This window comes from Protobothrops mucrosquamatus, unplaced genomic scaffold, assembly GCF_001527695.2.
Source record: "Protobothrops mucrosquamatus isolate PMUCROS unplaced genomic scaffold, P.Mucros_1.0 scaffold5867, whole genome shotgun sequence".
Taxonomy (NCBI): domain Eukaryota; kingdom Metazoa; phylum Chordata; class Lepidosauria; order Squamata; family Viperidae; genus Protobothrops; species Protobothrops mucrosquamatus.
The window spans coordinates 1246-13860 of record NW_015391710.1 but is presented as its reverse complement, the minus strand read 5'-3'; the positions used below and the strand labels follow the sequence as shown (position 1 = coordinate 13860).

At 35.3% G+C, this 12615-nt stretch overlaps 1 protein-coding gene across 1 annotated transcript; it reads left to right on the top strand.

Moving 5' to 3' along the window:
- The first annotated feature begins 4669 nt into the window (after positions 1 to 4669).
- Positions 4670 to 12160, top strand: LOC107299983 (stAR-related lipid transfer protein 9). Its single transcript, XM_015829330.1, has 8 exons — positions 4670 to 4776; positions 5296 to 5328; positions 5418 to 5479; positions 6419 to 6531; positions 9296 to 9365; positions 9874 to 9946; positions 10707 to 10774; positions 11959 to 12160. The coding sequence occupies exons 1-8, from the start codon at positions 4681 to 4683 to the stop codon at positions 12158 to 12160; spliced, it is 717 nt and encodes a 238-aa protein (XP_015684816.1). The 5' UTR covers positions 4670 to 4680.
- The last annotated feature ends 455 nt before the right edge of the window (positions 12161 to 12615 follow it).

Here is a 12615-nt window from a genome sequence, read left to right as displayed (position 1 = left end):
TGGTCACGGCCGCCAACTGGTCATCCAGTGTCAGCCGCGAATCCAGGAGAACACCCAAGTTGCGGACCCGATCCGAGGGGGCCAAAGTTTCGCCCCCTATAGTCAGCGATGGAATCAGCTGGCTATGCCGAGGCGCTGGTAGCCACAGCCACTCGGTCTTGGACGGGTTGAGTCTGAGTTTGTTCCTCCCCATCCAGATATAAAGCAAAACAGAATTACAAAGTCAAAAAGAGCAAGGAATAATAAAGATAGAGGAAGAGAAAATCAAATTTTGCTGAAAATAAAATATTTTTTGGAATTTCCAGATTTGATGTAATAAAACACAAAGGTAATAAAATTACTTGGAAAAGATTTTAAGAAGTATTTTAAAGGGATCTTGCTAGCGATAGTTTGAAGAATGGAATTGAAATGAATCCTATAAATGTTAGTATCTAGATAGAAAAATGGAAGCCATGAACACCATGATAGTATGCAAAGTGATAAAACTGTAGGTGTTTTGGTGTTTGGAGAAATGTTAAAATATGCTTATGGTTGCTTTTGGAGCAACTATGCAACTTATTTAATGTGTGCACAAAAACTGCATTTGTGCCTGATAATTGGAAGAATGCTGTTTCTCCTCCCTATACAAAGGAAAGTTTCCAAGAATGAATGCAAATTATACAGAAAAGATAAATTTGTTAAACCAGCCTGGGAAGATACTGGTTAGAACTGGGATTGCAAGAGTGCCACTAAAGTTTGAGAAATACTGAGAAATGTAGTGTGGCTTTAAACTAGGCAACGAAAGTGTAGAGTGGGTTTTCACTCTTCAGCAGAATACAGAGTTTATGAATCTGGGAAAGCTTATTCTGTATCTGTTGATTTAGAAGGCATTTAACAAAGTTAGTGGACTTGAATGTTTTACATCAGACATGTCAAACACAAGGCCCGGGGGCTGGATGCGGCCCACGAAGTGGTTTCATGTGGCCCGCAAAGCCATCCTGGAAACAGTGAGGGAACAACTCCCGCTGCCTTGGCCCTGGCCCAGGCCAGCCGGGAGGGAGCCAGTGTACAATTTTCTGGTGGCCATCTATGCTGAAACACATTCAGTCTTAGCTCCACAAGGCCATCTGGAAACAGCGAGGAACCAGCTTCTGCCGTGTTGGCCCCACCCCCTGGGTGCATGCTGGGGAGTTGTCGCCCTTTGTGAGGAATGAAGAAATGGACCATGCCTTGGCGCTTGCCCCGGTCCCACCCCTTTCTGCCAGAGACCCTCAGATCTGTCCCACTCCTGCCCAGGCCCCCACAGGCACCATTGACGCTAATGATGTAGAGCTGGCCATGCCCATCAAGTAGGCCACACCCACTCCATCCACGCCCACTCAGTAGGCCGCACCCACCCTGGCCACACACCCCCGCCCCCCCCGAGGGCAACCGCAATGCTGATGTGGCCCTCAATGAAATTGAGTTTGACATCCCTGTTTTACATGAATATGGAATCAGAAGTTCCCTCTCCATCATACCAAAGGCTTTTTCTACATCCAAGGAGACCAGCAATGCAGTCTTCTGGTTTTTTTAATGTTTGTCCAGAATATCAATTAATAATCTAATTTTATCAGACACTTCAAAACCTTTTATAAAACTAGAATGTTCAGGAAGGATTATTGAAGATAGTATCTATAATACCAATATTTTGGCATTAAAATTGTCAGGAAAATTGAGTTTCTATCAATTTTTTAGATTTTAAGCTCGAAAATACCTAGTAATGTATTGGGGGGATGATTCCCATAATTAATTCTTAAGAGTGTCCTGAAATATGTATGTATGTTCACACACCTATGCTCTAAATGAACTGTTGAAGGAATTAATGAATGACAGTAAGCAAAAAGGACTATAAAATCATAATTCAATATTTTGTATCTTTTGATATAGATGAAGTATTCATTTAATTTCCATTTAAATGAAAGGTGAATAAGAATGGATTCAGGAATCAAACCAGAAGATGAAAAAAAATTAACTCCAAAAATGTATTCAATACAAGATACAGGATAGACAATATATTAAAACAAATCTTAGAGAACTAGCACATGCCTTCTTCTTTTTTTAATTTTTTTTATTAATAATACAAAATTAAAAACACATTGGACATAGATATGATGTCACTGATTCCATACATTTTCCAACATTTTACAATAGTATTAGTACTCATATAGACAAATAGTTCTTGAACTTTGCTCACTATTTATAATATACTATTAACACTTTCTCCCTTATTTCTATATATCTATTTATCTTTTAAATATACAGTTGTCTATGATCTATATTTTATTCTAGCACTATACATTTATCTTAGCTACTCTCTTATTGTCTATCCCATCATAAAATTGTTCCCAGATTTTATAGTACTTGGTTTCACTTTTGTCCTTGAGTTCCCATGTAAGTCTATCCATTTCAGCGCAATTGAAGTATAGATGAAGTATTCATTTAATTTCCATTTAAATGAAAGGTGAATAAGAATGGATTCAGGAATCAAACCAGAAGATGAAAAAAAAAATTACTCCAAAAATTTATTCAATACAAGATACAGGATAGACAATATATTAAAACAAATCTTAGAGAACTAGCACATGCCTTCTTGTAGTAACTATATTTTATTAGGAATAGATCGAAAGAGAAGGGTGAAGCTTTAGTACATGTTCTAGAATAATTTTGTTGAAAGAGTTCATTAAAAAGTACAACTTCCTGGATATTTAACAATGTTGGCATTCTTCCTCTTTTTTAGAAAGAGCATTCTTTTCTTCACAGAAAGCATCAATTTAAATAAAAACAGATGTTCTAATTGCAATATTTGGGAGTATTTTGGTCTAAACTACAAAATATGAAAGATTTGCGATGTTTGTAAAAGGAACCAGTTTGACTGTATTAATGCCACAGAGTACATAAAAAAGAACAGCACCCTGTAGGATCAGCAGGATTTGATAATGCGTCCAACAAGATCAAAGTCATATTTTATTATAAACTAAGCAAACCCAACATTTTATTATTTAACTTACAGTAGCAAACGGTTGTTAGAAAATCTAACAGTACCTTAATCCAACATGCAAAACAGTTTTCAATTATTTTCTGCCTTCTACTTCCCCTATTATGTTTTATTTTGTTCAGCAAAATTTGACAACTGAGTTGTACTTGAGTAGCAAGTCATTTATTATACTACGGAGTAGTAGTACAGTTGTGAAGAAAAATTATAGTAGTTTTATCTGGGCAGATAAAAGACAGTACTTCATGTGGTTAACCCACTGGATTTATTGGAATTCAAAGATATAGTAAGGGCTATTAACATAGATGACTATTAAACTGGTTAGAAGTTGTGAAAGATAAATCATGATGCTTTTGTGCTAATTTTAGAATAAGAGAAAATATATTTCTGAATCCCAGTGATGAGCTGCAGAGTCTGGGTTTGCATTTATTATCTTGATCAACCATTGGCATCTGGATTGGCCAAGCTGGGAAACAGGATGCATGACTACCGTAGATAAACCATTAATCTAATTTAATCTTGTAGCACCATTATACCTGCTTTCCTTAGTTTATACATTTGATAATAAACTGTAGAATTGGATACATTTTTATATTCTTTTAAAGTGCAAATATGTTTTTAAGAAGCTGATCTCTATTTTTGATAGAAATTTTGAATTAAGAGTACAGTTTTTTAAATCACAATAAAATTGTTATGTTATGTTAATTATATTATTTTTATTTACTATATTTATAACATTTATTAGCTGCCTATCTTACTACAAAGATCTATCTCCTCTCTACCGCTGTTTCTTTGCCTTTGGGAGAGAGGAGAGTTGATGGAAGCTCCTGGACACGAAAAGTGTTTGTGGTGTCTGTTTCCTGCTCCCCCCCCAACTCCTTTCTGCCACCACCAGAACACTTTTCACCTGGACAGAGAACTGACAGAGACTGGAAGTTTGGTCTGCTTGCAAATGGGGCGCTTGGGAACGGAGCGATTCGTTCTGTTTCCAAGTGCCCCATAGGTGCCCAAATACTTTTCGCCCAGATGGAGAGCTGACAGAGACTGGAAGGTTCGTTTGCTTTCAAGCACCCCATTTGCAAGCAGACAAAGCTTCCAGTCTCTGTCAGTTCTCCGTCAGGGCAAAAAATGTTCCAGTAGTGGCAGAAAGATGTTTGCAGGGGGGAGGAACAGGAGACAGACATTACCTGTATTTTTAACAGTTGCAGTGTCTCATATTTGTGTGATCACCTTTTGCAAGCTTTTGACAAACAAAATCAGTGGGGCAGCCAGATTCATTTGACCTAACAATTGCAGTGATTTAACAACTGTGGCATGAAAAGTCATAAAATGAGGCAAAACTCACTTAACTGTTTTGCTTAGTATGGAAATTTTGGGCTTAATTGTAGTCATAAGTCGAGGATTACCAGTATCCATCGAGAATGAAATGTACATAAAAGAAGCTTGGTGAAGTAATTTCATTATGTTGATTGGAGGGAAATTTAAGAAATTAAAAATGTACCAGATTGACCTTTGTATTTTGTTAAAGCATTTTGCCTTTCCATTCCCTCTTTCTGTTTTGAGAAATTCTGTGCTAGAATTTCAAAGCATTTTAGATATACGAACATCACACATCAAAGTATAATTTCTCTCTTTGTTATTTGCAGGTTTTTCAGGATCTTGGTACAATGGTGTTATCCAGTGCTTTTAAAGGATACAATATTTGTCTTTTTGCTTATGGACAGACAGGTTCAGGAAAAACATATACCATGATGGGCACTCCAGTGAGTTATACCCTTTGCTTTTATCTTTTTTAAAATATATATATATAGTTTAACGTTCAAGATCACCATCTGAAATATTTTTTAAAAAAAATATTGGCAACTTAATTGTTAGCATTAATGTAACAGATGTAATAGTTTCGTAGTTCAAATTAAAATAATACTTTTCATACTATTTTACAAGAATATAATCCTATACTAATAATATGCTCCTCTATAGTCTGACTTTGTTAAGTTGAAGCACAGCTGTGATGAAGGTTTTAAGCCGGGACATTATTTTGTGCTATTCCCTTTGCTTGGCATGTAGCTTCCTGTGTGTTTCCTCAGCACTAATTCAGTACTTTTGGTCAATGTTTCTCAACCTTGACAACTTTTAAGATGGGGTGGACTTCAACTCTCAGTATGGCTGTCTGAGGAATTCTGGGAGTTGAAGTCCACAAGTCATAAAAGGGCCAAGTTTGAAGACCCCTGTTCTAAAACACAGAGGAACAATTTTCACATAATCTGTTTTTTTTTTTCAAGGCTTCCATTGGATTAACACCTCGGATATGTCAGGTAATTTATGTTATTAAATGAAATACTTCATTTAAGTTTGCTTAATTTTCTCGCAGAAAATAGAATATATAAATAATTGCTTTTCATAGGGTCTTTTTTCAAGAGAAGGTGCCTCTTCCAAGCAGTCAACATCATGCAGAGTAGAAGTTAGGTAGGTATTACTTTATTTTCTCTTATGGTCATATGTTTTTATCAGTTCTTCTTTCTGTATCAAACCACTGGTAATTTCTTTCTTTCTGTGTTTCTTTGAACTAAAAAGCATAATTATTGTCATTTGTAATTACATTATGTTTTAGATGATATTTGGATGTCTAATATTTGGACTGTGCTCAGTTATTCTTAAACATTTAGAAATCCCATTAACTTTATACAGCTTTTACATTGACAGTATAATGTAGGCATTGGTTATGATAGTTTGTCAAAGTAAATATTTAGTGATATAGTAACAGTAAATGTAGTATATACTTAAATAATAGCTTTTACAGATGCAAAAATGCAGGAAATGGAATTAATAGGGCTTTGCAGTGTTTTTGATTTGATTCTGAAAAGGTACTTCAGAGTGTCTAGGAATATGAACGTAGTAGCTTCTACGGCTCTTTAAAGCAATCATTCCTTTTTGTGGGATTGTTCAGCCATCTTTTGCATTTCCCAAGAATCCCAAGAAAGGCTGCTTTAAAGAGTTATAATTGGGTATTATGTTCATTCCTCTGAATGCTCTTGGAATTAAATGCAAGGCAATGCACAATTCTCCAATAGAAATTCCCTGTCTTAACAAAAATCTTCTCTGAGAGAAAAGGAACATTTAGATTGAAACATAGTATTAATACCTAAGACATTTCCACGTGGTTGCTGTGCCTCCCTAACAAATATTCCCCAAAGCTGTCCTTACAATATTTTGTGACTGTATTCATTTCATCACAAAAATAGCCAGAGCAGACCTCAAGCCAACCAATAAAAGAATTCAGAAATCATTTTTTGCCAGACCTCCTACCTTCCCCCCCCCACACTATTACTTTGCTGGATTGTCTTTGCTACTTCACTGTCCAAATACTTTGATGTAGATTTTTTGTTCATCTCTATTTCTTTCCAGTTTCCTAGAAATCTATAATGAGCAAGTCCGCGATTTATTAAGGCAGTCAAACCATAAGAAGCCATATACGCTTCGTGTCCGTGAACACCCTGAGATGGGTCCATATGTTCAAGGTAATTGTCTTTTTAAAGGTAGATATTATTCAGAGAGAGAGAGAGAGAGAAATATTTTTTTCTTTTTTCAGTTTTATTTCCTTACATCTTGTGAAATGTTTTACCATTTTATCATTCATTTTGCCATTGCTTTTGCTTACTGTTTCTAGAAGTTCTGAGGGATGGATGGAGATCCAGTGTTATTCAAAGAGCTTGTGGCACTTCTAAGTTTTCCTAACTTTATGAGTTTTATGCATCTAGCTATCTAATGACTGACATATATACTCCAGTTGCTGCCAAAATTTATTGGAGATAAACAGTCAATAATTTTTGGCAAGAAAATTATTGAATGTAAACCTTGAATACATTATTCTTAATAGTAATGCAAGCTATTAATGAAAAACTACTAAAAGCTACAGTTATTAATACAAACTACTTTTGAAAGTGTATTTTGTATGGAATTGTGTAGATAAGATTGGTTTTGACAAATCAAGTAATTGGGACCTAGCTAATTACATGTATGGGGGCATTCCATACAAAGCTGTTGTATTTAATGTGTCTCTAAGTTCATAAGGTCTTGCAAAGTACTGATGTCCTTCTGTTGCTAACAGTGAAACACTGCAGTTTAGACTTTCAAATAAACTTGTCTAAAAAAAATTAAACCCTCTTTGTTTAACAATGTCATGTGATAGATGTAAAATGCTTTACTGTATACCCAGATTGAACTGATTTCAAAACTGATAATTCAGTTTGAATAAATTATTAATCATATCATATTAGTAGTGCAATATAAACCTGATACATGAATAGAAGGAGCCATCAGTACCTAACCTGACTAGGAAGTCTTGAAAGATCAGAAGGAAGATTAGTTTAGGATGCTCCCAGTTTCCAGCTGGGTTGTGGTTCAGTCTGTTCACATGTTGTGAGATTAAGGAGTTTTCATTGTGTCTTCTGTGTTGGTGTTCATGGATGCACTCTGCTGGATGCACTGGATGTACATCAAGAGTGGCCTGCATGGATGTGCTCTGCCATGAACACCAACTATCACCCTAAATTTGCCACTTATTTGTTGGAATTTATTATACATTTAAAGTTATTGTTGTTCCATTGAAAATATAAGGCATCTCAGTCAGACTGTTCCAGGTGAGTCAAGGGCCAGTTGATTTGACATTTTAGATGTTCCAGATTTTGTCCAAGAAAAATTCTAGGGAGGTTAATAGGCAAACGGTATGCCTGGGATACGTTATCCAACTTTCCTGTTCTATTAGCACTATTAGGTAGACTAGAACAAGAAATCAACTCTATAGGAAAGCTAAAATTATGTTTATTGAGTTCGGGTATAATAACAAAATCTTGCAAATCTGATTATGCTGTACTTTTTCATCCTCCATATGTTCAAGCAAATTAGGGAGGAGTCTGTCAGAGCCACATTGAGATATTATCTGTATGTTGTGGACTTAAAATATATTTCATCCCCATCCCACTCAATCAATGGATCTTGCATATCTCCGTCAGTGTCATTATTCTGTATACCTTTACCCAGTGGGTGGAATTCAGCCAGTTTGCACCAGTTCGGCAGAACCAGTAGCTACTTTTTTGTTGCCCAGGCCCAGAATGGACTTGCAGAAGCGGCATCCACACAGAGAACTGGTTGTTCACATATTTGAATCCCACCACTGCCTTTACCTTTACAGAGTCTATGGGTCAGCCCACCCAAAGCCTTACCTCCCATTGCCATGCTGGAAGACATTACCCAGTTAGTTCACCCTGCCCTCTCCTTAATCTTCATTACTTCCTTTTCCATTGATGCCATCACCTTACCTGATCAGTTCATCTATTCCTCTCATCATCCTAATGCCTTTCTGGTCTTTTGCTCACTTAAACTATATTGTCACTGTTTAGCTGGTGATTATGATTACAAGGAGCAAATTTATTTATTTGTGAGATTTGTAGACCATTTTACTCCACAGAGAAAGTAAAATGTCATTGTTTTCTGTCAGTTTCAGTCTTAACTGAAAATGGATGCGACATCATTGCACTATAATTTTCCACTTGTTCGGCTATTGCTTGGAAAGTATCTATCTCATGTTATGTTTTAGAGGTTAATAAGGGAAAAAGAGACATGGGAGATTATTTGAAAAGTATGGAGAATGCTTTGTGCAATCACTGGGTATCCTTATCTTCCATACAATTAAAATACATTATGTAACTTAAGTTTGATTCATTGGTTTTGTGTTCACAATGACCTTAAACAGTTATATCTTCTTATTCCAGCAATACTGTGGTTGTTTGTTTCATTCATAATATATTTTTCTAATTGGAAATCTTTGTTTATTAAATATATATCCTACTCTTCTGTCTTTTTGACATTCAAAGTGGCTTACAACAAATTATTAAGTGTAAAAATCAAAGAAGTACAGTGAAAATTAAAAACCCCAGAAACATTAAAATCAAAAATTGATTGAAATAATAATTAAAATTTGGTGGAAGATATTCTTCTTTTTTTCATTTTCCCCCCCTGAAGGTGCTATTTTTAGTTGGAGGCCAAAAACATCCCCTTGGGTAGTGCATTCCACAACCTGGACTCCCCACAATAAAAGATTTTCTAGGATACTAGGAAAGCTTCTGCTGCAGTAGAGGTTCATCAAAAAAGGCTCTCCTGCTAATCTCAGTGTCATAGAAAAGATTTCTATTCTTTAGTGCCCTCTGGATCCTGAGTATTAAAAGACAGGAAGACTTTTTTTTTTTAATAATATTGATTCTTCTTTCCTAAAATCTCTTCCAGGGCTATCTCAACATGTGGTTACAGACTACAGACAAGTAGTTGAACTTTTGGAAGAAGGGATAGCAAATAGGTATTTTATATTAAAGTACTCATGTTAGCTTCTTATTTATAATTATTTTTCTCATTGTCCTTCTATACTGCAGTTTTCATCAGCAAAAGGAATGGTTAATCATTGCAAGGAATTATCATCCTCCATAATAGCATACTAATTAATGGTGTTTTCAACTCTGCAAACATAATCTTGATTAAATAATAGTTTCTTAGTTTAAATGTTTTAATTTTATGAAACTTAGGTATTTCTTTGTGTTTTATAAAAATTATGGACATAATCTATATGTAGCAGTTTGTGAAGTCCATGTGATTCTATATAGCTTAGTCATATGATGGAATATAGTTTTACATTTAGTCCCAAGGATAATCCAGATATTGTCTGCAGCTTCAGCTGCTTATACCAAAATCTGAGTCTTGTGGTACGATGATTAACTTGTTTTCATGTTTATTTTCTCTATAAGTTATCATAGTCATTATTACCTACCTCACAAAAAATAAAATATTAAATTTTCTTTTCTTGTGTGTAGAATTACAGCAGCTACCCATGTTCATGATGCCAGCAGTAGATCCCATGCTATTTTCACCATCCAATATACTCAAGTTAGTTGAATTTTTCCACTAATTATTGAAACCCATAAAAGCAAATTTTGTTGGTGTTGATTTCAACTATGAATACATTGTAACAAAATGACATTGTCATAAAAGTAATTTGTACCGTGGGACATTATATTAAACTCTTAGATGTGCAATCACTGTTCTGAAATACAGATGAGTGGCATTTTTTTTTTCAATTGAAAGCCACATCCCCTTCAGTTGAGTTAATTTGATATTGATGAGTAGGGTGAAACCAAAATGAAAAAGCCATTATTTTTTCTCCCTCTCTTTTTTTCCCCTCAATCCTTCTCTCTCTCCCTGTATGTCAACTTACCTTCCGTTTTCACACTTTCTCCCTTTCTGCCTAATGAACTGCTGAGATAAAAGATTGACGTTGCCTTTCCAACTTCATATCTGATGAAAATCTTCAGTGCTTAAATTAGCTTACAGTAGATTAGGAGTTTTAATTACGATGTTCTTGTTTTCCCTCTCTTGCTTTGATTTTATTTTTCCTATTTGGATTGAATTATTGTTTTAATTAATTAATGGCATAATAATTTGGCATAATAACCTCCAAGAATTGAGATTGTAGCAAGATAAAAATCAGACAAGTAAATATACTGTGCAGGCATGATAATAATTGATATAACTGCAAATTGATTGCTAAAGGTCAACTTGCATGATAAAGATAATCAGTCTGTTCTAAAGAGTAGCAGAATTCGAATTCTACTCTGAAATCATACTGCTTGAATTTGTTTTCCTTCAGGCTATACTTGAGAACAATCTGCCTTCTGAAACAGCAAGCAAGATCAATCTAGTGGACCTTGCAGGCAGGTAATAGTGTTTAGAGATAAGCTCTTAAAAGTTATGGAGATTCTCAGTCATCCAAGTCAAGGTTGTCCCAAAGGTACTTTTTCAAAAGGGCAACTGGGATTTTCTTTGTGTGTGTTTTTTAAAAGACCTTTCGGTGGTTGTTAGATGACTGCAAGGAATATAAATCCTTCCATTCTCCTGCATTCAGTCAGAACTGAGGATGCTTCTTGGATGAGAAGTGAAACATCTTCATGAAAAAGCAAAGTCCAATTGCCTTTGGGACAGCCTCTTAAAAGCCAATTGTTCATGATTATTTACTGTTAATAAACAATTTCCATTTTGTACTGTTTGCTGTGGCATTCCTGTGTGTGGATTCTGGGGGAATTCTTGGGTACATTTGAAGGTACACAGAATACAGTATCTTTAATTGGTAGGTAACCTGCAATTTTAATTTCAATCACGTTTGTTAGCTGTGTGTAAATTGCCTGACACACAAGCTTGCCTACCTTTATTGGCTTTCTCATGTGCTTCAAAATAAAAACCAAAGTAGATTTTGAAACTCTCATTGATAAACTGATTATTACTATATTACAAATGTTGATGAACACCGTTTTGACAAATGTTCTTAATTGAAGGCGAAAGGTTGAGCTAACATTTGCCAAACATAATATATTACGGAGGGAGAAGTAGTGAAATGGATTTTGTTAGAGCTGTATATAGCACTTAACAGATTATGTGAAGATGTATTTACTGTACATGGTGTTTGGGGATAATTTCAGTACTCTGGAAAAAATGAAACCTTGGAATGCTTCTGCCTTCTAGTGGATGGATATACAGGTTCTTAATATATTTGGTAGCAATTATATTTACATTTTGTCAATGTTATGAGTGCATATACTTTGGCTTCAGATTACCTGTGATAGAATTGATGATAGAAAAGTAATTCTGTAATATCTGGATGACCACACGTGTGGTAAGTCCATGGATAAGTCATAAACTTTGGCAAGACTCCTTGCCAAAGTTTAACTTTGCATCTTTTGAAAATATTAGAAAACTTTATAAAGGGGTCTTTGTGAAAATAGATTATTGTTTTCATTATTTGAGAGTTGGGTGATGCTTTGTCACTTCTTATTTTTATTCTGCTACTTTTATATGCTGATAATTATCGCTGTTACTTCAATTAACTCTTTGTTCATGTGTTTCAGTGAAAAGGCCGATCCTAGTTATTGCAAACATCGAATCACAGAGGGTGCCAATATTAACAAATCATTAGTTACTCTTGGAATTGTTATCTCTACTTTAGGTAAAAATAATATTAACTTTTATTTAAACCATAATGAAATGTTAATGGATCACCTATTGCACTTTTCCTATGATGCATACTTGCAAGCGGGCAGGAGTGAATAAATGAAGTACTTGTATTCATAAAATATTTCATTTGCTATTAGACGGGAGACAGGATTATAAAAGAAGCATTGGTTGCCTTCATGCTTCGTAAGTTGTGATTTCTTGATGATTTCTGGTCTTGTTCATCTCCTTTTTTTAGGAGCTCTTGCCTTTGCTTCTGTGGATTGATTAATTACAGTAGAGATGTGCATCTCCAGTTTGCGTGTGGTCCCAGAAATGATGTCATGCAGCCCCCTGAGACTCTCTTATCTTGCAGATGACCAGCTGTGGCAATAACTCAAGTTTTTTCCAGTCCCCCCTTACCATACTGTTTTTCCATTGTCACTTTTGCTACCATATACCTCTACTGTTTATCTTCTGTGTTTAATTTTCTTGGGGGTCTCACCTGTCTGCTTCACTTCTTTATCACTTTCAGAACAATAGTTAGCCTACTGGTGTTGTCTTGGCTCTTTGCT

Bases quoted from the DNA above. Each gene is read 5' to 3' on its own strand.
- LOC107299983 (XM_015829330.1), top strand. From the start codon at position 4,681: ATGGTGTTATCCAGTGCTTTTAAAGGATACAATATTTGTCTTTTTGCT. The intron at 5,329-5,417 runs GTAATTTATGTT...TGCTTTTCATAG, and splicing joins TAACACCTCGGATATGTCAG to GGTCTTTTTTCAAGAGAAGG. The intron at 9,366-9,873 runs GTATTTTATATT...TCTTGTGTGTAG, and splicing joins GAAGAAGGGATAGCAAATAG to AATTACAGCAGCTACCCATG.